At 47.4% G+C, this 26098-nt stretch overlaps 1 protein-coding gene across 7 annotated transcripts in view; it reads right to left on the bottom strand.

The window, feature by feature from the left end:
* The window catches only part of AGAP2 (ArfGAP with GTPase domain, ankyrin repeat and PH domain 2), a 526417-nt gene that overhangs the window by 252340 nt on the left and 247979 nt on the right, over positions 1-26098 (bottom strand). For 4 of the 7 annotated variants that reach the window (XM_033938398.1, XM_033938399.1, XM_033938396.1 and 1 more), the window contains 2 exons: positions 24830-24888; positions 5860-5947 (listed from right to left, as the gene is read on the bottom strand). In XM_033938398.1, the coding sequence (XP_033794289.1) occupies positions 5860-5947; positions 24830-24888 (147 nt within the window). The remainder of the gene's footprint in view (positions 1-5859; positions 5948-24829; positions 24889-26098) is intronic. The other 3 variants (XM_033938400.1, XM_033938401.1, XM_033938402.1) reach the window with 1 other exon arrangement.

The raw sequence follows: 26098 nt of genomic DNA, 5'->3' as shown, positions 1-26098 counted from the left end.
TGGCCAAACCGGCCGTCACTCCTGGATAACGTATCTAGACAGTAGTGGGAGGTGAAAGTATGAACCGAAGACCAAGTGGCAGCCTTGCAGATATCCTCCACCGGAGTAGACCGGAGGAACGCCACAGAAGCTGCCATCGCTTGGACCTTATGTCCCGTGACCCGACCATGAAGCGCGAGACCATCCTGAGCGTAGCAAAAAGAAATACAAGCAGCCAACCAGTTGGACAAGGTGCCCTGGGAAACAGAACGTCCCAACCGATTAGGATCAAAGGACAAAAATAATTGAGGAACCTTCCGATGAGACTTGGTGCGTTGAAGATAAAAGGCCAACGCTCTCTTACAGTCAAGCGTGTGAAGCGCCGCCTCCCCAGGATGAGAGTGGGGCTTCGGAAAAAACACCGGAAGAACAATGGACTGATTGAGGTGGAAATCAGACACAACCTTAGGTAAAAATTTAGGATGGGTGCGAAGAACCACCTTGTCATGATGGAACACAGTAAAGGGCGGGTCCGCAACCAAAGCCTGCAGCTCGCTAATCCGACGAGCGGACGTGAGCGCAAGCAAAAAGATTACCTTCCAAGTGAGAAACTTAAGATGAGATTTGTCAATAGGCTCGAAGGGAGGCTTCATCAGTTGAGCCAAAACCACATTAAGATCCCAAACTACAGGAGGAGGTTTCAAAGGAGGATTAACATTCACTAGACCCCTCATGAAACGAATCACCAGAGGATGAAGAGAGAGAGATCGACCCTCGAGATGCCGATGGAAAGCAGCAATCGCACTGAGATGCACCCTAATGGAAGTCGTCTTCAGCCCAGACTTGGACAAATGCAACAAATATTCCAGAACCGAAGACACCGGAACCGAACTCGGATCCAGATGATTCGAGGAACACCAGGAAGAAAATCTGGTCCACTTCTGAGAATAACAAAGCCTAGTCGAGACCTTGCGCGAGGCTTCCAGAACCTCCCTCACAGACTGAGAAACCTGTGAAGTCATGGGGAAAGGAACCAAGTCGTCAGATGTAAAGACTGAAGATTGGGATGCAACAGCGAACCCCGACTCTGAGACAGCAGAGAGGGAAAAACAGGCAGAAGCAGAGGCTCCCTGACACTGAGTTGAAGGAGCAGGGAGAACCAGTGCTGTCGAGGCCAACGAGGCGCAATGAGAATCATAGTGGCTCTGGACGACTTGAGATGAACCAACGTCCTCAAGATCAGAGGGAAAGGAGGAAACGCATAAAGGAACCTCCCTCCCCAGTCGAGAAGAAAGGCATCGGCCTCGAGACGGTCCGGGGAGTACATCCGAGAACAATAGAGGGGCAGTTTGCGAGTCTCCGGGGAGGCAAACAGATCCACCTGAGGAGTCCCCCAGCGGTCGAAGACCTCGTGCAGAACTCGGGAGTTTAGCGACCACTCGTGCGGCTGGAGAAGACGACTGAGTTTGTCGGCCAGACAATTCTTCTCTCCCTGAATGTAAACCGCCCGCAGGAAGATGTTCTGGGAGACCGCCCATTCCCAAAGGCGCAGGGCTTCCCAGCACAGGGACCAAGAGCCCGTTCCCCCTTGTTTGTTCACATAATACATGGCCACCTTGTTGTCCATCTGCACAAGGACTACCTGATTGTGCAGCAGGTGGCAGAACGCTCGAGCAGCCAGAAAAATGGCACGAAGTTCTAAAACATTGATGTGACAACTCCGGTCCTCTGCCGACCATAGACCTTGAGTCCGCAGACCGTCCAGATGAGCTCCCCACGCGTACTCCGAAGAGTCCGTGGTCAGGACCTTGCGATGCGGAGGAACGAGAAAGAGCAAACCCCCGGAAAGATTGGAAGAGTTGGTCCACCAACGGAGCGAGCGTCTCAAGGAAGGAGTCACAGTTATAGGGGAGGAGACTGGGTCCCGATCCTGACGCCACTGGGAGGCCAAGGTCCACTGAGGAAGCCTCAGGTGCAAACGGGCGAACGGAGTGACATGGACCGTCGACGCCATGTGGCCGAGCAGAACCATCATGCACTGCGCCGAAACTGAGGGCAGCAACGAAACTTGGCGACTCAATCGAAACAGGACCTCCAACCGTGGCGGGGGGAGGAACGAACGGAGGCGAACCGTGTCCAGCACGGCCCCGATAAACTGAAGGGATTGAGTCAGGCACAACTGAGACTTGGGGAAGTTCACTTCGAACCCCAGACGTTGAAGGAAGATGATAGTCTGTCGGATCGCTGAAATAACCCCTTCCTTGGAGGACGCCTTGATCAGCCAATCGTCCAGGTAGGGAAACACCTGCAGCCCCCGAGATCTCAGGGCTGCCGTGACCACCACCATACACTTCGTGAAGACTCGAGGGGACGAAGCCAGTCCAAAGGGGAGGACCCGATACTGGAGGTGCAACTCCCCCACCTGGAACCTGAGGAACTTAAGGAAGGCAGGATGCACCGGAACATGAGTATATGCTTCCTTCAGGTCCAGGGAGCACATCCAGTCCCCCGATTCTAACAGAGGGTACAGGACTGGAAGGGACAACATACGGAACTTCTCCCGGACAAGGAATTTGTTGAGCCTCCGGAGGTCCAGAATGGGGCGTAAGTCCCCTGTCTTCTTCGGGACCAAAAAGTAACGGGAGTAAAAACCCCGTCCCCTTTGGTTCGGGGGCACGGGCTCCACCGCCCGAAGGCTCAACAAGGACCTGGCTTCCGACAGAAGCTGGTCTCGACAGCCAAGAGAAGCCCCCGGCGGATGTTCTGGCGGCATGGCTAAGAAGTTTAGCGAGTAACCCTCGGAGATGATCCGGAGCACCCAAGCGTCCGACGTGATCTCGGCCCAGGCTGGAAGAAAGGCCTGCAATCGGCCCCCGATAGGAAGGGGGTCCTTCGATGGTGCGGAGGGGGCCCGCCCCCAACCGCGCATCACGTCAAAAAGACGGAGCCGGTTTAGACGCCCCTTGCGCCTGAGGCTTTGGTTGGGACGCTCTGCCCTGCTGAGGGGGACGCCGGGGCGGAGGCCTCGAGAAAACCGGCGTCGACTTCTGCAGGTATCGCCGCGGAGGAGGTCTAAACGGCTTCTGCGGCGGGGCCCGGGGTTTAGGACGGACCAATGAGGTGATAGAGCGCTCATGTTCAGACAAGCGTTTGGTCGCCGCCTCCAAGGACTCATCGAACAACTCGGAGCCAACACATGGAAGATTGGCCAGACGTTCTTGCAAGTTCGGGTCCATATCCAGGGTATGAAGCCATGCGAGACGGCGCATCGCCACCGCAAAGGCGGATACACGAGAGGCCAACTCAAACGCATCGTAAACTGCGTGAAAAAGGTAGAGACGCAGCTGAGACAAATTGGCCATAAAGGTACCAAAATCCCCCTTATGGGAATCCGGCATGACCCCATAATACCTGGGCAACGCCTTCACCATTTGCCTTAAATAGGATGAGAAGGTGAATGCGTAATTAAGGACCCTGGCAGCCATCATGGAGTTGGAATAGAGGCGATGACCAAACTTGTCCAGGGTCCGTCCCTCCCGCCCGGGGGGGACCGCAGCAGAGACCCTAGAAGGCTGAGACTTCTTCAACGCCGACTTCACCAGCAACGACTGGTGGGACAGCTGTGCTTTATCGAATCCCTTGCAAGGGACTGTGCGGTACTTAAGACTCCATCTTTGATGGAACCGCTGTGACTGTAAGAGGGGAGTCCAAGTTCCTCAGAAAGGTCTGGTGGAGAACCTTGTTGAGAGGCAGCCGAGGAGTCTGTCTGGGGGGAGAGGGCAAATCCTGCTCCTCCAAAAATTCCTTCGTGTATTGCGACCCTGACGCCAGATCAAGGTCCAAAGCCCTCCCCATATCAAGCACAAATCTCGAAAAGGAGGAGGGCTTCGAAGGCGGAGAGGGAGATCGAGAAGCCCTCGTCGCCAAGAAGGAAGGGGAGGCCTCATGGGAGTAACGAGGTTCCTTACCCGTGCCAGACCCCGAACCCCAAGAAGCCGCACCAAGCGACCTCGACGGGGTCGGGGACCGCCCATGCCCCGAGGAACCCCTGCGGGAAGTCCCCGGGGTATGGGGCACCGAGGCACGCCCCTTCCGTCTCGGCGAAGAGTCCCTCGAGCACTCAACCTCGGAGGAACGGAAAAGCCTCGGATTATCGAGGCGGAGCTCGGAGACCCGTAGGGTCTCTGCCCCGGTCGGCGAGGAGCGACCGCGTCGTCGAGGAGAGGCCCGTTGACGTTTGGGCTTCCTCGACCGACGCTGCGCCCGAGGCCGACCCGAGGGCAAGGAGCCCCGGGAGGACCTCGACGAGGACGAAGAGGAAGAGATCCTCCGAACCCTCCGCACCTTGTCCCGAGGCCGCACGCTCCGCTCAGGCTGGTCAACCGCGGTCGAGGGCAAGGTCGGGGCCGAGGCCGAAGCCCCCCCGGGGGCCGAAGTCGAGGGTACCGAGACCGAGGCATTCGACGCCGGGGCAGCCGAAGGCGGCTGGAGGTGCGCGAGGGCACCGGACAGCTCCGAGGTAATGAGCGCACGGAGTAAGTCCTGAAAAGCCGGCACCGCCATCATGGCTGGTAGATCCGGGGCCGGCGGGTGCTCCCTCGAGGGCGATCTCGGTCTCGAGTATTCCCGCGGGGCACCCGACTTCGACGCTCGGGGCGGGGCCGAGGACGACCCACCCGCCCCCGTCGATGAGCCCGAGGATGGCTTCTTCAAGGCTGGAACAGAAGAAGGAAGTGAGGACTTACCCGTCGTCGACTTCGGGGTCGAGGACACAGGCTTCGACGAAGCGGGCTGTCGGGGCGAGGTCGAGGGAGTCGAGGCCGAGGTCAAGGCCGGGGCCGAAGCCGAGGCCGACGTCGAGGCCTTCCCCACCACGGGGTCCACAGCAAAGAGCTCTGCCATACGAGTGCGACGGCGGCGGAGGGCCTTTTGCTGAAAAGTAGAGCACCGAGTGCAGGAGTCGGTCGGGTGCTCAGGACCCAGACAAAGTAAGCACCACCGGTGGGGATCGGTGATCGAAAGGAGTCGATCGCACCGGGTGCACTTTTTAAAGCCCGTCAAGGGACGGGACATGGACACAAAAAACGGCCGGGAACGAACGAGGTCCCGCGGCCGCGGCTACCGGGAGCCCCCGGAGCCGAACGAAAAATCTTTTTTTTTTTTTTTTTTGACGAAAACCTAAACACAAACAAATAAAAAAACAAAGTAAGCACAGCGACCGAGAAAGAAACACTCAGCCGCGGTGTCAGAAGGCTAAAATAGAAGAGCACAAATTCCACAGGGCTTCTGGCTCTGCGACTGAACTGAGGACCACGAGGTGGGGATGCGCCCTCTAGTGGGCAAGAAGGCATGCACATGCGTGGTGCAGCATAGCAAACTTGAGACTTCAATCAAGTTTGCTTGAAAAACTGTCCGCGCTGGGGCTCCGTAGGTGACGTCACCCACATGTGAGAATATCATGCCTGCTTGTCCTGGGATAAATAGATATACAGCACTGACATCAATTTTTTTATAAACATATTTTTAAATGAAAACTGTTAGAAGAAGAACTGGGCTCCAGACAGCCACAGGACACCATAGAGCAACTGCAATGCCTTTTGGGGGGACAGAGAACACATTCTCAAAGGAAGAGGAATAAGGACAAGGCAGATCTCTATTTTATATCAGAAAACATTTATGTATTAATGATATTGCTGCTGCTTCTCTTAAGGGCATAGTCCTGGGAAATCATTTCAAAGGGTCCTGCTTATGTTCATTTTCTCAGAGCCAAATGATGCAAGGAATTTTAAAGTGTCTTCAGATGACAAATGATTTATAACACTAGAACAAAGATTTAAGGCATCTTCTAGCTTTACTACATATATCAAGTATTGTACTTACTATCCGGTGCTTCTAACCCCACATACGATCCTGTGAGGAACCGATGGATGAGTGCTGACTTCCCACTCTTAATATTACCGACCACACCCTGAAACATCACCCGCAGGTTTAATTCAGTTAGCATTCTGTAACATGATACGTATATAGGGCTTCTATTCTTAGGTGTTGATAGACTGTAAATATAGATGTTTATTTCCAGTTAATTAGATGTTCTTTTAAAGTAGAAAAAAAATCTGTGGTATTTTTGTGGAATATGTGCTATTGCTGGGTACCTTTTCCAGTGGAATCAAATGCATTTATGCAGCTGAGGAGCTGTCAGCACAGAAAAAGCACAAAAATAAACATAAGGAGGGGTGAGATGGTATTATGAAAAGTGAGGTTCTCCACAGTTCATTCAATAAACATCTATATTTTTTGTATTAGAGGTATTTTATCAGCTAAAACCTAAAATCAGAAGCCCTAGCTATATAATCCATGTCATTATTATTATTAATATTACAATTGATTATTGGGTAGAGATGATAAAGTTAATAATACTTTAAGCTGCAAGTGTTAAGAAATTCTGAAGGTCTTTCCAGACACAGACTGAGTTGAAGAGTGATAAGAGGAAGAACCTGAGTTGAAGAAACAGAAGGGTAAGATTAACAATAGACTGGATAGGGAAAATGAGAACAGACAGACAGACTGGAGAGAAAAGAGGGAAGAAACATCCTGGACTAAACAGGAAGACGGAGAAAAATAGGGAAAGCACGTGAAAGATAGTTCTATAACTGTGGGCAAATGCAGTTACGCACTTGCACATGTAATAAACCAATTAGCACCACTTACATGAACAAATATTATTCATCCTATTCTTAAAGGTAGTGTATAAGTGCTATGGTATACAAGTGTGACATATGATTGTTTTCAACCCATTTGTGCAGTTGTCATGATCAGGCAAATGAGTCTGCTGTGGACATTGCTTGGATGTCTGAAGTTTTTCACTACCATTTTTTAAATCTAAAATTTTTAAAAATAGTTATATGATAAAATTATATTTTTAGATGTGATTTTTCTTCCATGTTCTGCTTATTTATGTATAAGTGTGAGGGGGCATATACACGAGCAGAGCATGGGCATACCATGTGCATAGTGCCAATTTGCACACGTGGAGGGACATAATTAAAAAAAAGTCTAAGTCCTCTTTTGGCCTAAGGTCTTAAATGTTGAAAGTAGAAGCAGGGAAAACGTCCATTATCAATAAAAACGTCCAAAAGGAGGGCTTTTTGATAATGGCCTGCCTCTACGTTCAGCTGTTTAAACGCCCAGACCACCACTACATCTAAACTTACACCATATAATCAACCTACAAAAAGCCTAAGTCCCAAACGCCCAAAACAAGGGCTTTTAGGCGAAGGAGGAGCCAGTCCTTTGCCTAAAAGCTGGATTCTGTAACCGGTGTCTATCACTACATAAGAACATAAGCAGTGCCTCCGCTGGGTCAGACCAGAGGTCCATCGTGCCCAGCAGTCCGCACATGCGGTGGCCCAACAGGTCCAGGACCTGTGCAGTAATCCTCTATCTATATCCCTCTATCCCCTTTTCCAGCAGGAAATTGTCCAATCCTTTCTTGAACCCCAGTACTGTACTCTGCCCTATTACGTCCTCTGGAAGCGCATTCCAGGTGTCCACCACACGTTGGGTAAAGAAGAACTTCCTAGCATTCATTTTGAATCTGTCCCCTTTCAACTTTTCCGAGTGCCCTCTTGTTCTTTTATTATTCGAAAGTTTGAAGAATCTGTCCCTCTCTACTCTCTCTATGCCTTTCATGATCTTGTAAGTCTCTATCATATCCCCTCTAAGTCTCCTCTTCTCCAGGGAAAAGAGTCCCAGTTTTTCTAATCTCTCAGCGTATGAAAGGTTTTCTATCCCTTTTATCAGATGTGTCGCTCTTCTCTGAACCCTCTCGAGTAACGCCATATCTTTCTTAAGGTACGGCGACCAATATTGGACGCAGTACTCCAGATGCGGACGCACCATCGCCCGATACAACGGCAGGATAACTTCTTTCGTTCTGGTTGTAATACCCTTCTTGATTATGCCTAGCATTCTATTTGCCTTCTTAGCGGCCGCTGTGCACTATGTCGTCGGCTTCATTGTTATGTCCATCATTACCCCCAAGTCCCTTTCTTGGGTGCTCTCCTTCAATAATATCCCTCCCATCGTATAGCTGCACCTCGGGTTTCTGCTTCCCACATGTAGTACTTTACATTTCTCAACGTTGAACTTCATCTGCCATCTCGTCGCCCATTCCTCTAGTTTGTTCAAGTCTCTTTGCAATTCTTCGCAGTCCTCTTTAGTCCGAGCTCCTCTAAATAGTTTGGTGTCATCCGCAAATTTTATTTTCTCACACTTCGTCCCTGTTTCTAGATCATTTATGAATATATTAAATAGCAACGGCCCAAGCACCGAGCCCTGCGGGACACCACTCGTGACCCTCCTCCAGTCCGAGTAGTGGCCCTTCACTTCCACCCTCTGTTTCCTACCCGCCAACCAATTTCTGATCCATCTATGTACATCTCCTTCCACCCCATGGTTCTTCAGTTTCCGAAGTAGGCGTTCATGGGGTACTTTGTCAAAGGCTTTTTGGAAGTCTAGATATATGATGTCTATGGGGTCACCTCTGTCCATCCGTTTGTTAATTCCTTCGAAGAAGTGCAATAAGTTTGTTAGGCACGATCTCCCCTTGCTGAAACCATGTTGGCTGGTTGTCAGAAGTTTGTTTCTTTCAAAATGTTCGTCGATGTTGTCTTTTATAAGTGCTTCCACCATTTTCCTCGGAACCGAGGTCAGACTCACCGGTCTGTAGTTTCCCGGGTCACCCCTTGATCCCTTTTTAAAGATGGGCGTAACATTGGCTATCTTCCAGTCCTCTGGGATCACGCCTGTTTTCAGGGCTAGATTGCAAATTTGCTGCAGTAGTTCCGCTATCTCCTCCTTTAGTTCCTTCAGAACCCTTGGATGGATTCCGTCTGGACCCGGGGATTTGTCAGTTTTTAGTTTTTCTAGCTGCCTGCATACGTCTTCCAGGCTCACTTCCATGGATGTTAATTTTTCTGCTTGATCTCCCTAATGTTACAGAACCCCCCCCCCTACAACGATCCGGGCAGGAGGGAGCCCAAGCCCTCCTGGCCTGCGGCACCCCGAACCCCCGACTACGTTCGAGGCAATAAGGCAACTGCATCGGGGCAATAAGGAGCCCAAGCCCTCTTACCCCGCCGACTCCCCGACAGCATCGGGGGGCAAGAGGGAACCCAAGTCCTCTTGCCTCACGATCCCCAACCCCTACCCCCCACAGGAGGGGCCTAGGACAACTGGGCTGATTCCGGTTGGCCCAGGCGCCTCAAGCCCCACCTGTGGGCGTGGTTTGAGCCACCTGGGCCAATCAGGCCCTAAGGCCAGCCATTCCGGAGATGGCTGGCCTGTCAGACGGACGGGCTTGACACCCATCCGTCTGACCAACAATTTTTAAGGTACGGGGAGGGGGAATCGTGGGGGGGCGATCGGGGTTCGGGGGGGAGTCATGGGGGGTTTGCATCGAGGGCAGGAGGACATGGGATCCCTCCTGCCCATATTTTAGTGGGGGGTAAGGGTTAGGGGGTGTCACCAGGCCAGGAGGGCTTGGGCTCCCTCCTGGCCGGATCGTGGGGGGGGAGGAGGGTTGGAGATCGCCAGGTCAGGAGGGCTTGGGCTCCCTCATGGCCCCATCGGACTCGGTGGGGGGGGGGGGGTGGAAACTCAGGGCAAGAGGGCTTGGGCTCCCTCTTGTCCCCCATGCTGTCGGGGAGTCGGCGGGGCAAGAGGGCTTTGGCTCCTTCTTGCCCCAATGCTGTCAGGGAGTCGGCAGGGCAAGAGGGCTTGGGCTCTCTCTTGCCCCGATGCTGTCGGGGGTTCGGGGTGTTTCTGGGCAGGAGGGCTTGGGCCCCCTCCTGCCTGATTGTAATAGACGGGGGAGGGCTGATCGCTGGCAGGGGAGATGCCCTTCCGCGATGCTCACCCCGAAGTGCTGTGGTTCGGAGAGGAATGGGTGATCACCATCGTGGCAGGAGAGATGAGCCATCTCTCCTGCAGCGAATGTTGTAGTAGGGGGGTAGGCAGGTTGCTGGGGCCGCTGAGCTGCAGCGATCAGCTCAGCGGCCCCTTTTCGGCACTTATACCTGTTTTGACTTGGTCTAAGCCAAAACGTATAAGTGCCGACTAGGCAACCTGTCTAAAGTTTTGGTTATACCCGCTGTATGCCTAGGTGTAGGTCGGCCCACCTCCCGCCCATCCTTTCCCCTCCTCTAAAAACGCCTCTTTTTGCTCTATGCGTTTAGAGGCAGGGGAAAGGCCTAAGCTGGTTTTAGATACGTCTAAAACCAGCTTTGATTATGGGTACTTGGACGATCAGGCTTTTTGATTGTCCAAGTACCCATTTAGACCACTTTTTAGATGTTTTTTTTTTATTATGAGCCCCATAAAATACTATAAGTTACATGCACCACATGGTGCCTAAGACACACCAATTTATATCAGCCTTAGACCTGGAGTAAGTAGACCCACCTAAATGTAGGTGGGTTAATGCCGACTTGCACTAGAATTCCATAAACAAATCTTGGCGCTCAGTGCAGCATCAAGGTGCCCAATTTGAGGTGCCACCTTATATAAGTGCCCCAATACTGAGTAAAGGAAAAATGAAAATGAGGAGTGCACATAAAAAAAAAAAAGAATGTAGCACAAAGAAAATGGGATGAAAAAAGGAGTGTTAAGAGAAACAAGAAAGAAGAAGTATGAAGGAGAGAGAAGACAAGCTATACTGAACTAAGAATACAATTAAAAAAAAAAAAATTTAAAAGGAGGAGAGATGAGGGGCAGCTTGGGGTGGAAAGAAAAGGGGAAAGGGAAAAGAGATAATAATCTTTATTAAAAGATGGGGGAAAATGCTAGACTGTAGGAAGAGGATGAAAAAGAGAGAAGGAGGTGAGGATACAGTGGGCAGTAGGCAGATGTATTCGACAGAGAAAGCACAGTTACTTACCGAAACAGGTGTTATCCAGGGACAGAAGGCAGATATTCTCACGTATGGGTGATGTCATCCACGGAGCCCTGATGCAGACAGCTGCAAAAACATTTTTGCTTGAAGAACTTTAGAAAGTTTGCGACTGACCACAACGCACATGCATGAGTGCCTTCCCGCCCAACGTAAAGCGCGCATCTCCTCAGTTCAGATAGCCAGCTAAGAAGTCAACCAGGGGACATGGGTGGGTTATGAGAATAGCTGTCTGCTGTCCCTGGATAACACCTATTACGGTAAATAAATGTGCTTTATCCCAGGACAAGCAGGCAGCATATTCTCACGTATGGGTGACCTCCAAGCTAACCAGAATGGGATGGTGGGAGTATTGGTGTTTAGGAGAATAAATTTTGAAATACTGTTTGGCCAAAGTGGCCATCCCATCTGGAAAAGGAATCCAGACTGTAATGAGAAGTAAAGGTATGAACCAAGGACCAAGTAGCAGCTTTGCAAATTTCCTCAACAGGAGTGGATCTAAACTGCCATAGCTCTAACTTTGAGGGCTGTGACTCGACCCTCCAGTGAATAACAAAACGAGATGCAAGCAGCCAACCAGTTGGAAATTGTTCTTTTGGAAACAGGATGCCCCAACTTGTTTGGATCAAAGGAGACAAAAAGTTGTGGAGAAGATCTTTGTGATTTAGTTCTTTGCAAATAGTAGGCCAAAGCACGCTTGGAGTCCAGAGTATGAAGAGCTGTTTCTTCAGGATGAGAATGAGGCTTGGGAAAAAAACACTGGAAGCACGATTGATTGATTGAGATGAAATTCTGTAACAACTTTGGATAAGAATTTTGCATGAGTGCGGAGTACCACCTTGTCATGATGGAAGACTGTAAATGGTGGGTCACTACCAAAGCTTGTAGCTCACTGACTGCGAGCAGACGTGAGAGATATGAAGAAGATTACTTTCCAAGTGAGACATTTAAGATGAGCTATAGATATTGGTTCAAATGGAGGCTTCCTCAGTTTAGCAAGAACAACATTGAGATCCCAAACCACTGAAGGTTTAAGAGGTGGTTTGACATTGAAAAGTCCTTTCATAAATCTAGGAGAACCATCATGTGCCTCGCTGAGAGTGTAGGAAGGATGGACACTTGTTGGAAAAGTTGTACAAAAGCATCTTGACACTGCTGGGGAAAAACTCCAATAAATTGCAGAGTCTGAAAGGGCTGCAGTTGGGATTTGGGAAAGTTGATTTCGAATCCCAAATTTTGCGGGAACAAAACAGTCTGTTGTGTCGCTACAGTAACCCCTTGAGCTGTAGGGTCTTTGATAAGCCAATCGTCCAGATATGGAAAAACCTGGAGTCCGTTATTCCGTAAAGCTACTGCTACTACTACCAGGCACTTGATAAAAACTCTGGGAGATGATGCCAGGCCAAAAGATAGACCCTTGTATTGGTAATGGTGATGTCTCACCCGAAATCTGAGAAACTTGCAAGAGGCTGGATGAATGGGAATGTGAGTGTAAGCCTCCTTGAGATCCAGAGAGCATAACTAATCATTGTGATCAAGAAATGGATACAAAGATGCCAGAGGGGTACCGAAGCAGCATCCATGGTACTGAAAATCTGCTTCTGCTGTAATAGACGGTTTTTGATGGACCGCTTCTGTAGTGTTACACAGCGCGAACAAGACTGTACACGGTGGTCTGGCCCTAAGCACTGGTTGCACAACTTGTGGGGGTCTGTAAGAGAAATAGTGCACTGGTACCTGCTACACTTTTTGAAGGCAGTTAACGGACGGGACATGGGAGGAAAAACTGCCTCAACCAAATCAAAGTCTGAAGGCTCAAGCGGAGGACAAGGCCCCGCCGCGTCCGAAAATAAAATAAAGAAAAAGAAATTCTTTTTTTTTAGTTTTATTAAGAAAAAAATATGAAAAAGATCAAACTTTCTAAAGTTCTTCAAGCAAAAATGCTTTTGCATCTGTCCGCATCGGGGCTCTGTGGATGACGTCACCCATATGTGAAAATATCCTGCCTGCTTGTCCTGGGATACGAGAAGGACAGCAAAAGGTAGAAATACACTTCTCCCTCAATATTCGCCGATTTTAGGGGCAGAGTCAGCCCGTGAATATTAAAAAACCGCGAATAATATTTGGGCTGGTTCTGACCCACCCCCCACCTTCCCCCAGAATCCTGGACCTTATCTTAAGCCCTCTGAGACTCTCCGGAATCTTACCTGGTAGTCTAGCGGGCTTTAGGGGCAGGAGCGATCTTCCTAGGCTCCTGCCCCATGCAAATCACTCATAGGAAATGGCTGCCGTGAGCTCTCGTCATAGTCTCGAGAGACTATGGGAGCTCATGTCAGCCATTTCCTATGAGTGATCTGCACGGGGCAGGAGCATAGGAAGATCGCTCCTGCCCCAAAAGCTCGCTAAGACCACCAGGTAAGGTTCTAGGGAGTCTCAGAGGGCTTAAAAATAGCCCAAAAAATTAAAATTAATTTAAAAAAAAAAAAAATCATGAATAACCGAATCCGCGGATTTGGAGGAAGAAGTGTAAGTGGAGAAAAGAATAAGAGGTGAAAATATCCACACATTTTGTATAACACCTGAACAGAATAAAATACTTCACTCAAGGAAAATACAGTCCTGAACTAAGCAAGTATCATGGTTACAGGTACTACTAAATACTGTATGTAGAAAATAGAAAGAGAAATTATATTTTGCCTGATAATTGTCTTTCCTTTAGTCAGTGATACTGTTTTGCATGACTGGATTTTTAACCCTTCCTACCAACAGGCAGAGGCAGTGAAAACTGAATTCTACCAGTGACATTAACAGTATAAGTTGGAGTGCTCCCTAGAAAAAGACAATATACTGTACATCTGCCCAAGCACCAGAAGGTTCTTTTTTATAACATACCTATGCCCCATCAACCACTGCAGCTGCAACGATAAATCAAGCAAGCAAAACATCACAAAGTAGCATTTGCTATCCTGCATATACCAGGATACAAGTCGAAAAAAACCAAAAAAAATCTAACTCTTCTGCAGTTTGTATTGAAATCTCCAGATAACAAAAAGAAAAACTGCAGATTCAATGCCATACCAAGGTCCCACGAAGAAAAAGAAGGATGAAGCAAAGGACATAAATGTGACCATTCAGAAAGCAGGCCACTTCTCTATGCAAGACCAGAAAGGTGCCCTTCACTTTTCCCCCCAAATTGGACAGACCAGCGACCTGAATCCTCAGGAAACTCAAAGCCAGCCCCTGATCCAAGCCTTGCTGCAGAAATTTCAAAATATCGGGGATCTGAATCATCTAGGCCAGTGTTCTTCAACCTTTTTACACCTATGGACCGGCGGAAATAAAAGAATTATTTTGTGGACCTCTGAGGAAAGAGGAATTTGCATCATCAGAGGTGGGCTGCAACTCAGCAAAAGCCCCCCCCCAAGGCTGCCGAAGTGAATCGTTGCGCTGCTGCAGGCAAGTACTGAATCGGGCCCCCCTGATCTCGCCAGCCCTGCACAGATTGGCAGGAAATTTTTGTACACTGATCTCGCCAGCTCTGCACAGACCGGCAGGAGATTTCTGCGGACCAGCACCGGTCTGCGGACCAGCGGTTCAAGAACACTGATCTAGGCAGACAGGGACTATTCCCTGCATTATGACTCAAAAACAAGCCAAACCCTGACATAAGGCAGGCATAGAGGACTTCCTGGAGCACAGCAGCATAGAGATTACTGGATCAAGGGAGAAACTGCACTTCTTTAAATGCCTCCTCTCAATGGCCAGCCCATAAGCCAGAAGGGATCCAGGCACAGGAGCCAACTTTTCAAAATGATTGGGGATGCCCAATATCCTCCCTCCCCCGGCCAAAACCAAAAAAGAAATAGTCTTACATTTTGTTGAACCTGAAGATGTGGACAGCTCACCTTACACTGGGATGATACCACAAAAATCCAGTGCACTGAGAAGAAGCAAACTCTTACGCTAACGGCCACAGTATCCTGCAAAAACACACTTAGAACCTATAAATCAAGCTTGTCATGCTATTACAGAACTGAAAGAGCTCAAACAGCAACCCTGTCTATGAAGTGACAACACTTCAATAATTATCACACTGAGATCTAGAATACCAATACACTATCACCTCCTATGGGGAAAACAGCATAAGCTGCACTGCTACCATAACAAATTCTCAACAAATACAGAATAAGTAACTAAAAATTAAAAATACAATTATGCAGACAAACCCTGAACCCCAGGAAGACAAACCTTCTATACAGTAAAACATTGGAAAACTAGAAAACAGAATTGCATTTACTCTGTACTGTGTAAAATATGAAAAGAGATGCACATTTTCACAGGTTACAAATTCCAATTATACTTCAAAAAAATCAAGATAAAAAAGGCTTTCTATCTATTCTTCTTGCCTGAACATTAATTATACATTTTTTCAAATTCAATAAGACTATCAGTGGTGTACCTAGTATATTTGACATCCAGGGCCGATCATTTTTTAACACCCCCTCCTTTAAATGAAAAAAAAATATTTTTAGTACTAATCCATGAGTCACACAATAAGTGTGTAACTATGAAAAGGTAGCGTCTTAAGCACTGCATTGAGCACTAGAATATCAATACACCCATTGTAAAACTAAATAAGCCAGATTAGTACAGATTGATCCTGCAGCCAATGCTATCAGAAAATCATGTCTTTTTTTATTCATGCAGAACACAGACACACACTCATCCAGAATGAAATAAATAATCACAAACTAAAATTAGAAATATGTAGACAAAAGTTAAACTGAACTGCCAATTAGCTTTCAGATGCCAAAATCACCTTCTTCAGTACAGTATACTGCAGTTCCTGGTATCCTGTCCTGAACTGAGGAAGGGGGTTTTGGTCTCTGAAAATTAGTCAAAAATATATTGAAATCAGTCTAATAAAAAGATCACCTTATTTCCATTTTTCTATTTATAAATGTTTAGCAACATAACTACAATTCTACTTTATCCTAAAGCAATAAAAAAGGGGGACAATTATTTTTTCTATCTTTGACATCTCTGGTTTCTGCTTTCTTCATTTTCTCTTCACTTTCTTCCTTCCAAATGCCATCTGTCCTCTTTCACTGCCCCTTCCATCCACTATCTGCCCTCCCCCCTTCCATATGGCATCTGCCCTCTTTCTTTGTCCCTTCCATAAACTGTCTACCACTTCCATTCAGCCTGTGCTCCCTCTCTCCTTTTTACATGATTCATTCCAGCATCACCTCTCTGTCCATTTTTCTCTCTCCTTTCTCTGTATTCCCCCTCTTCCCATGCTCTGGCATATTGCTCCTCTCCTTTCCTCCTTCCTCACCCCACCCCACCCTACCCCATGGTCTAGCATTTCTGTCTCCATCCCTTCCATCTCTCCTTTTTTCATTCTTTCCCCCCCAATGGTTTGGCATCTCTCTCCTCTCCTTTCCTCCCCCCCCCCCCCCGAGGTCTGGTATCTTAATCTTCTCTTCCATTTCTGTCTCCCACCCTACCATATGGTCTGGCATCTCTTTCCCTCCTCATCCTCCCATGGTTGCATTTCTGTCAACTTCCCTTCCATATTTCCTCCTACCTCCTATGCACTGGTATCTCTCTCCAACCATCCCTCCCCTCTCCCCATGGATCGGGCATCTCTCTTTCTCCTCATCTTTCTCTTCTTCCCTGCCCTTACCCCATCTGGCATCCTTGTCTCCTTCCATATCTCCCTACCTTCTTCCTCCCCTCTCCATACTCTGGCATCTCTCTTCTCTGCTTCCCTTCCCTCTCTCTTCCGTGGTCTGGCATCTCTTTTTCCTCACTCTTCTCTTTTGTCTGTCCCAACCCCCACTCCATGATCTGGAATCTCTATCTCCTTCCCTTCCATCTCTCTCTTCTTCTCTGCTTTCCTTCCCTCCCTTTCCCATGGTCTGGCATCTCTCTCTCTTCTTCCTTCCCTGATGATCCCTTCTTTCTTCCTTCCTCCCTTCCAATTTGGCAGCTTTCTTCTTTATCCTTCCCTCCCTCAAATTGGGTGCAACATTTCTCATACCTCTCTCTCTGCTGCTTGTAAGCTTCAAGCCACCAGCAGCATTAATGAGCTGAACACACTGCCTCTGGTGGACCCAGAAGCTTTCCCTCTGCTTCAACTTCCTGTCCCTGAAAAGGCAGGATGTTGCTGCAGAGGGGGAACTTCTGGGGCCACCAAAGGCAGCATGTTCAGCCCAAAGTCTGCAGGCTGCAGCATGGAGAAACCAGGCTCTGGACTGGAGCATCCCCTAATGAACTACACCAGAGGTGGACCGCAACATCCCCCCCTCCCCTTGGTATACCACTATAGTAGTGGTAGTGCATCTGCTGTCATATGAAGTCCCCAAAATATTGGGGTTGCTCAGGCACCCACAGAGCTGGCACCTATGGATCCAGGTCTTCCATGTCTACTGGCCCTTGCCAGAGCAGACCTTGGCCCCTGGGCAGTAGAAAAGGCTCCTCTACCCGGAGGCATGAAGAGCCGAATACCAGGGTCCATGAGCCAGTCCATAGCCATCAGAAGGAGAAGGATGGTGTATAATCCTGCGCAACAGATGGCCTATCAAAGGCTACAGAGGGAAGATATAGAGGAGCTCCTCCAATAGCCAAGGATGAACAGGTCATCGATCCCCTGAAAGATCAGCTCCCTCCGTCATCTGGAGAAGCACTCTGCCTTTACATTCATTCTGGAAGCTAGCAGGTTGAATTGAGGAGGATCACAATGAGCTGACATGCCTGCTGCCCCAGTTCTCAATCTCCCAGGTCTAGGAAAGAGTGGCTGAGATAGTCCACCGGCACATTGTCCTTGCCTACAATTTGAACTGCTGAAAGGGCCTGCAGATAGCTCCCTGCCTACCGATAGATGTTCGCTGCCTCCAGGGCCACTGCCTAACTCCTGGTACACCCTACCAGTTGATAGAAGCCAAAATCATGGCATTGTCCAACATTACTCTGTCTGCTTTCTCTTGGAGAAGCTACCAAAACTCCAGTAGGGCTAGCCAAAACTGCCCAGGTCTCCAGACGATTGATGGACCAGGTAATCTTAGTTTACATATCGTAGAAAACATCCATCAAAAAGGAAAGCAACCTCTGGGGACTTCAGAAGCTGCTGCAGCCAGCGCAGCATAGCTCTAGCCATCTAGCCACTGTATATGTTAGCCTGAATGCTAGATGCCCCCACCGAAAAGGCCAGGCAAAGTTGTTGTTCCATCTTCTCATCAAGAAGTTCCTTGAGGGCCAAGCCTTCCTGGATGAGAACAGCGCTCACCTTTGTGACTGCCCTCACCAATGCATTCACCTTAGGGAACATCCAGAACTTCTTGACCTCCTCTGGAGTAACAGTGTAAAGGCAACATAGAACAGTGGCCCCCCAAAGGGAATCATCATGATTCTCCCACTCTGCCATCATCAAATGAAAAAGGGCCTCATGAAGAAGAAAATGCTTCAGAGGCTCTGTGAGCCTTTCCTGAAGTGAATCTCCTCTATAGGATCCACAACTGGAGAATTCAGCATAGAAAGGGTTCTTGTCACCTCGTCAAGATGAAAGAACTCCCCAAAAGAGATGGAGCACATGGGACCACTCTTCCTCTGTTTCTCAAGGAATTAGATTCCAAAGGAATTAGATCCCAAAGAATTAGATTCCAAATCTGAAAGGGATTGGGAGTCTATAAGAGCCTCCGAATTCCCCCCACATCTTTCGAGGGCGCTGGACCCTTCAGAACCCTCAATTCAGCTCTACACCTCTTAGGCCTACAACACAGCCCCGGTTGTTGGAGATCCACAATCTACCTGTTGGGCCTGTTTTACCAACTGGACAAAGCTGTGGAGCCAAAAAGCCACAGAGCCCCCAGAAGTCAGACCTAAGGGGGAGAGGAAAGGAAAACCCCCATCCACCTGTCCCAATGAGGATTAGGACACTTAGCAGCAGGAGAAAAAACTGCAGTATTTAAAATAGTCACTGTTCACACCACCATCAGGTCTACAGCGATAACAGCCAAACTAGTTCAGGGAGCCCTCAACCCCAGGGTCCATTTCCTAAATCAAAAATGGACCATCACACCGGACAGACAAAGCTAGCAGCTGCTGACTCATGCAAACCCAGAAGTGCCTGCTGGCCATATGCTCAACCACAAGATAAGCATATTTATTTATTTACTAGACTTTAAGCTCATTACATTAACGGGTGTCTGTCTTTCTTTCTCTCTTTCTCCTTGGCCGCTTTCTGTCTGTTTGTCTTTCTTTCTTTCTGTCTCTCTCTTTCCTCGGCTGGCCACCACCACCCCTTGCCTCCTTTCCCTGTCCAGCAGTAACCCTTCTCCCTTTCTTTTATCTCCCCCTGTCCAGTAGCAGCCCTTCTCCCTTCCTTTTAACTCTCCCTGTTCAGCAGCACCCCTTCTGGCCACAGGCATGTCCATCTCTCCCTCTCTTACTTCCTCTGTCTATATCTTTCCCTCCCCCTTCTGTCCCCTCCCTGAATCTCTCTCCCTCTCCCCATCTTGCCTCCTCCACATCCATTTCTCCCTTCCCCAGCTGCTTCCCTCATGTCCACTCTGTAACACACCCCTGCCGGCATCTATTCTTCCCCCCTCCTCCCTCCCGAGTGATGATTGTAATATAACACTAAGTTCCACGTCAAATACCCCTCTTCATACGCACTCAGACCCGGGACCGTGGTCTGTCATTTCTCCCCGACCCAATGTCTCTATTCTCCTCCCTGCCTGCCATCCCACCTTCAAAGTGGTCTTTGAAGTTGCTGGCAGCAACAGCAGCCAAGTCCCTCCGGTCGGGAGCGTTCCCTCCGCTGCATCCCACACCCCTCCTGACACGACTTCCTTTTTCCAGCCTGACTGCCACAGCCAACCTCAAAGATAAATTTGAAGGTAGGACCGGGCGGGGTTTTTGTGAATGAGGAAGAAGATACCTGATGGGGGAGGGGGAACTCAGATACGCTGGACTGGGATAGCGGATTGAGAGCCAGAAAGAGATGCTGGCTGGGTGGCGGGTAAGGTTGGTTGGGGAGAGTCCGCTGCCTCTGGTTCGCCTCTTACCGCCCTTGGTGACGGTGTGGGGCTGCCTTGGAAATCTCTAAGGAGATGGGTCCCGTCCATGCAGTTCGGGTTAGGCTTTGCGCGTGTCCAGTAAAGGGCCTCCCGGCTCCCAAGCCTGGAAAGCATCTCCTGTCCTAAACTAATACAAATTGTACCAGAACAGTTAAAGGACGGTGGCACTAGCACATGCATGCACTTGCCGATGCACTCTACTTCCCTACACTTAATTGTCTTTGAATTTGTAAATGCAAGGCCTTTCTATGCCCTGGCGGCACCGGTTTCTCTGGCGGTGAGTGAGGGCGGGAGGGGGGGAGTCGCCGGTGTGTTCCTTTCTGTCCCGGTGGGCTCACAATCTATCCAATGTGCCTGGGGCAACAGAGGGATTAAGTGACTTGTCCAGAGTCATAAGGAGCAGTGTGAGTTTGAACCCTTGTACACTATTAGAAGGGAACCCAAGGGGATTACACTCAAACAGGGTACTGTATATCAAATCACTACAAGACATGTTGCTGGGCTAGATGATGACCAAGCTTCCTCTGCTCCCAGGATGAAATACACCTCAAAACACCCCTTGGTCGTGCCCTTCCACTGCAAACTGCCAAACGATGTTCCTACTCCCACTTCATACTGACCCACTGGAATCAACTGCCCCCAGAGATTAGATCCCTTGAAGGACTCAACTTTAGGAAAGCAATAAAAATATACCTCTTCACCTAACTCCCCCAACCACGACCGATATATTTCAAAGAAATGTATATTGATACAAGATCCTTAGTATTTGTCGTGTTACGATAAAAACTTGTGTTCAAAAATCTTGCACTTTAACTATGACAAATTTAGCCTGCAAACTGTATATTATGTATTTTGGTTTTAGATCCCTAGTTTGTGTCAAGTTAGGACAAAACGTGCATTGAAAAACCTTGTACTGTAACTATGGGCTACTGGGTTTGATGGACTACTGCTCTGACCCAGTAAGGATATTCTTATGTATATTAACCTGTAACCCGTTCTGAACTCTTTGGGGAGGATGGGATAGAAAACAAAATAAATAAATATATGGGCAAGAAGGGTAGAGGAATAGGGTCCTGCACACTTCAGGCAAGGCCCCATGAGACTGAGTCAAAGCCTCACACAGTGGCACTAATAAGTGCAACTGGGGAGTGCGGAGCCAAACTCTGTGCTCAACCAGATATGGTCTGAGACCTTGAGCCTGGGAGAGGCTGTCAAGCTCGACCATGCTGAGTGGCCACAGCCAGCATAGCAGGGAGCTAGGTCAGGGACACCTGCTGAAGGTACAGCACAGTTACTTAATCGATGGCATTGAGAACAAGGAGAGTTTCAACTTCCTGGAGAAGAAGGGAGGTCTGCAGAGGGTTGGAAGGAAACTCTCTTAGTGGGTGATCTGATGGAACTTGAAGAAAATGAAAAGTATCCTTCTTTTATGATGATAAGCACCCAGAGGTCGGATGTGATCAATGCCCAGCGATGGTAGTAATGAAGGAGGCGACTCCCAATGGGAAGAGGGTAAGATAGAGGTACAGGAATTGAGGTTATGCTCTGTAGAAACTGGTCAAAAAGGCTGTGTTGATTTTGACGCAGCAGGTGCTTGAGCCTTTTGAGGTCGTTGCTGACGAGCCTTCTTAGGTGGCGGACAAGAATAGGGCCCAGATTTTGCAGGATAACGCCTTTGGTAGGATGAAGGAGGTTTATACCCCCTAGATGCCGTAGATTTTAGTTTAGGCCTAATCAAGGAGGCAAATGATTTTTCATGCTCTGAAAGTTTCTTAGCATTTTCAGTCGAGTCACCGAAAAGTGTGGTCCACAGACAAGGAATATTCTTTAGGCAGTCCTGCAGGTTAGGGTCCATATCATTAACTCTCAACCCCGTCAGGCACCTCATGGCTACAGAGAGTGCTGACACTCTCAATGTCAATTCAAAAGCATCATATGAAGACTGGACCAGATAGACTCATAGTTGCATGAGAGTTCTGTACATTTGTTTAAAGTCTGGTATCGATGATCAGGTTGATATTTGAATAGCGTGCATGGTCTTTATCCAAAATTTCAAATATGGTGTAAAATAGAAATTATAATTTAAAACTCTGTTAGCCATCAAAGAGTTTTGATATAATCTCCTACCAAACTTGTCCATAGATCTTCCCTCACGCCCTGGAGATACAGTAGCGTATACCTTAGAAGGGGTGGATTTTTTGAGGGTAGACTCTACAACCAGAGACTGGTGGGACAATTGAGGTTTTTCAAACCCTGTACTAGATATAACTATATTGAGAGTCCAGTTTTACAGGGACAGCTGGAACTGAGTAAGGTGTGTCCAAGTAGATACGAAAAGTATACTTCAAGATGCCATTGATGGGAAGCTTGAGTAACTCCTTGGGAGGATGTTTCAATTCCAATTCCTTTAGATATTCCTTGGAGTATTTGGAATCTGCCTGCATAGTGATCTTGAGGTCCTTACCCATCTGTTGAATGAATCGTGTGAAAGAGACAGGTTCTGATCGAGAAGTGTCCCTATGAGAAGAAGAGCAATGAGACTCCTCCACTTGAGAATTAGAAGCCTCTGCAGAGGAAGGAGAGACTGATTGTGTATACTTGTAATGAATATCCAAATCCTCTGGCATGGATGAATATCTCTTTCTAAAATGATGAGTAGAAGAGGTAGGTGATAGAGACTGCTTCCGCTTAGGCACATGCTCAGAAGAAATATGTTTAGACTTTAAGTGATGTTTTCCAGATTTTGAACATGGTGAGGAGTGTCTGGACAGATTGGATTCATGCCTCGAAGCATGATGATGTTTCTGTTGATGCTCTGACGAATCAGACCTGTACCTGGAAGATTTGTGCTTCGAAGAGATAGATCGATGCTTCGATGTATGGCGACCCAGGACATTGTTTTGGTGATATAGAAGCATGCTTCAATGGAGAGCGGTACTTAGAAGAGCGGTGGTTAGGTGAAGCAGAATGATGCTTTGAGGATCGGTGTCGAGAAGCATGACTCGATGAAGAAGATCAATGCCATCAAGGTGGCACCAATGAAGCATCCTTGATACCTGCAGTCGGTATGGAGCAATGCTCAGGCTGGACTGATACCGAAGGTGTCGACATCGGTGTAAACATGGCAAACATGTTCCCAAACCACAGGTTGAGCAGAGAGAGGTTTCCCCTCTATTGGTTGATGAAAAGCAGCAGTTGCACTGAGACGAACTCGAACAGAGGTTGATTTGAGTCCAGATTGAGATAAATGAAATAGATAATCCAGAACTGAAGACAAGGAAGTAGACTGAGGCTCCTTGTGATGAAGACCACACCAAGGAGAAAATCTAGTGCACTTTTGGTTGTAACATTGTCTAGTGGTAGGTTTTCTGGAAGCATTTGAAAGAGAGCATCAGCTTCTCTAAATTCCTGCATCGATCCCTGTGGCATAGAAGCCTGGAATAGTGATGCTTTGTTTCGCTCCGGCGAGGACAACATCAAAGATGATGCTCCTCGGGACTTGGAGATGAGCCACATTAGGGGTCTCTGTTTGGCTGGTACGAATACACTTGATACCTGGACAGTCTGAGACTCTGGCTTAGAAGCTGGAGGTTTCTTAGCTGGCTTACATGTCAAGGACGGCGACACCGACTTGGACACCGGTGTCTCAGGTGATGACAGTCCCTTCGATGTCATTGGTTTTACCGGTGTTGGAGGTATGGGAGTAGTATTCATAGTGCCGAAGATGGTTCTGTTGGATAATTCAGTTCCGAATTGATCACTTTTGCAAAGTAGCACAGTGCTTACACTACTCCACACAATGATCATGTCCCATACAGTTGATACACCACTTGTGGGGAGTCTATGATAGATATTGCGTGCTGGCACCTGGTATACTTTTTAAAACCAGTGATCGGGCGGGACATGAGTGGAAACACCGCCTCAGCATAATCAAATTCCATGGGTTGAGGCGGAAGACCAGGCCCCGCCGTTGAGAACCGCCGTCAAGGAAAAAGACAGAAAAACAAACTTGTTTTAATTTAATATATAAGAGAAAGAAAAGAAGAAAAAGAGCAAGCGCTCGAAAAAGCGAACCCGAAAGGATCAAAAAACTCGCAGAGTAGAAGGCATTAGTATCACGCAGAACCTTGAAGAAGGACTTCTCAGCTCCGCAGAAAAACTAGAACTGAGAAGACGCGTGCCCTACGTCGGGCGTCAAGCATTCACAGTTCGGCAGTCGCAAAATTTCTAAAGTTCTTCAAGCAACACTGCTTGTGCAGCTGTCCGCACTGGGGTTCTGTGGATGACGTCACCTATATGTAAGAATATGCTTCCTGCTTGTCCTGGGATAAAGAACAATACTGGATTGTTCCAGGGAGCACTCCAGTTTATGCTGGTGATATCACTGATAAAATTAAGTTTTTTCTACCTCCATCTGCTGGTAGAAAGGCTAACAACCCAACTGTGCAGAACAGTGGGCTAACACAAAGAAAACGATTCTTAATAAATGCACAGGCATTATCAAAAAGAAGAAAAGTCAATCAAATGCAGATGCCAATAAATTCAAGTGAGGGATATTACTCCAGCTTCAGATAATCTCTAAATCATGCCTTTTGGAAAATGGGTAAGTAGGGGGAAGGCCACATTACACATGCTCTCTTTTTTACCCATTGTCTTCAAGCACTTGATGTTTTCATTAGATAAATCTTTGTTCTGACCCAAAATGTCATCTCTCACTTCAGTTTTGCACAGAGACTAAGCAAACATAAACCTAAGGATTCCTGATTGTGCTTAACATTGAATCACCTCATGCACTACAAAGGAGAGATAAAAGACTCACCAGTCTGAGCTCGGGGATGGAGCGAGTGAGGGTCCATTCCTGACTCTTAGCGATCGATTCTGGGGAGAAATGGCATCAGTGAATAAATGCACATTCAAACACCACCTCTTATTTCAGAATTTCAAAAATAAGTAAAAAAAAAAGGATCAAAGTTTATCAGCAACCTTTTAATTGGAAAATTTAGTGATCCTCCTTGCTCTCAGAATATGGAATTGCAGAAAAAATATTCTATTAGAAATTCTGGGGCTCATTTTCACATTGGGACAGAAACCATATACAGTATACTGAACTTTTTACCTGTAGGGCTGCACACAAATATGTTTGCCTTTTCACTTTGAAATCTGCCATAGATACAAAGTGCATGCATAGGAATAAGTATGTGTTAAATGATAAGAATGATAAGAAATCCATAGGTATAAAATGGGCTTCTTATCATTTAGTACACACTAATTCCATTAGTGTGCACTAAGCTTTATTAAAAGGGTCCCTTAGATTTTTACATGCATTGAGGGTGGGTAATATTCAGACGGCTGACTAATGGAGAGAAAATACTTTTTACCTGTGTAAATCACTTTGAAAACTGCTCTCTCAAAATGTGAAAGTACTCATGAAAACCATTAATCAGATACTTGGAGACTATGACATCTATGGAACCATTAACAAAAACAAAAAAATATATTGGGATATTACTACTACTACTACTACTACTTATTATTATTTCTATAGCGCTGTCAGACATATGCAGCGTTGTGCATTAAACATGCAAGAGACAATCCCTACTCGATAGAGCTTACAATCTAGGTTAGGGAATTTCTCACAGAAGGAATAATAAAACAGACATTGGTAAGAGTAAGGAGTTAAAAGCAGCCACAGCAGCCTTAGTACATAGGAAAAATTCACTTAAGGGTCACACTAAGCCACTATTCAGCACAGCTTTGTAAAAGGACCCATAAATTAGTCAGATGGGAACATTGATTCTTTAAATCGCATATTACTGAATTACCTCAAACTGTATTTAAATATTGTGGTTTGATTATAAGGATCTCATACTTCAGTTCTGTAATACTTAATAAAGCCTTAAATCAGCATCTTTGTGCATACCCCAAGATTCACCATTCATCATATCACCACTTCAACTACTTTGTAAAGATAAAATTGCCAGTTAATAACATATTAACTGATTCTTATAATCATCATTTATTAAGGCAGTCATTTTACAATTGCTATTTGTTCTTTAAACATTTTAATTCTGGCACTTATTTTTATATA

The sequence above is a fragment of the Geotrypetes seraphini genome, chromosome 3 (assembly GCF_902459505.1).
Source record: "Geotrypetes seraphini chromosome 3, aGeoSer1.1, whole genome shotgun sequence".
Lineage (NCBI taxonomy): Eukaryota > Metazoa > Chordata > Amphibia > Gymnophiona > Dermophiidae > Geotrypetes > Geotrypetes seraphini.
Note: the sequence above shows the minus strand (reverse complement) of the source record. Positions and strands in the feature narration are given on the sequence as shown.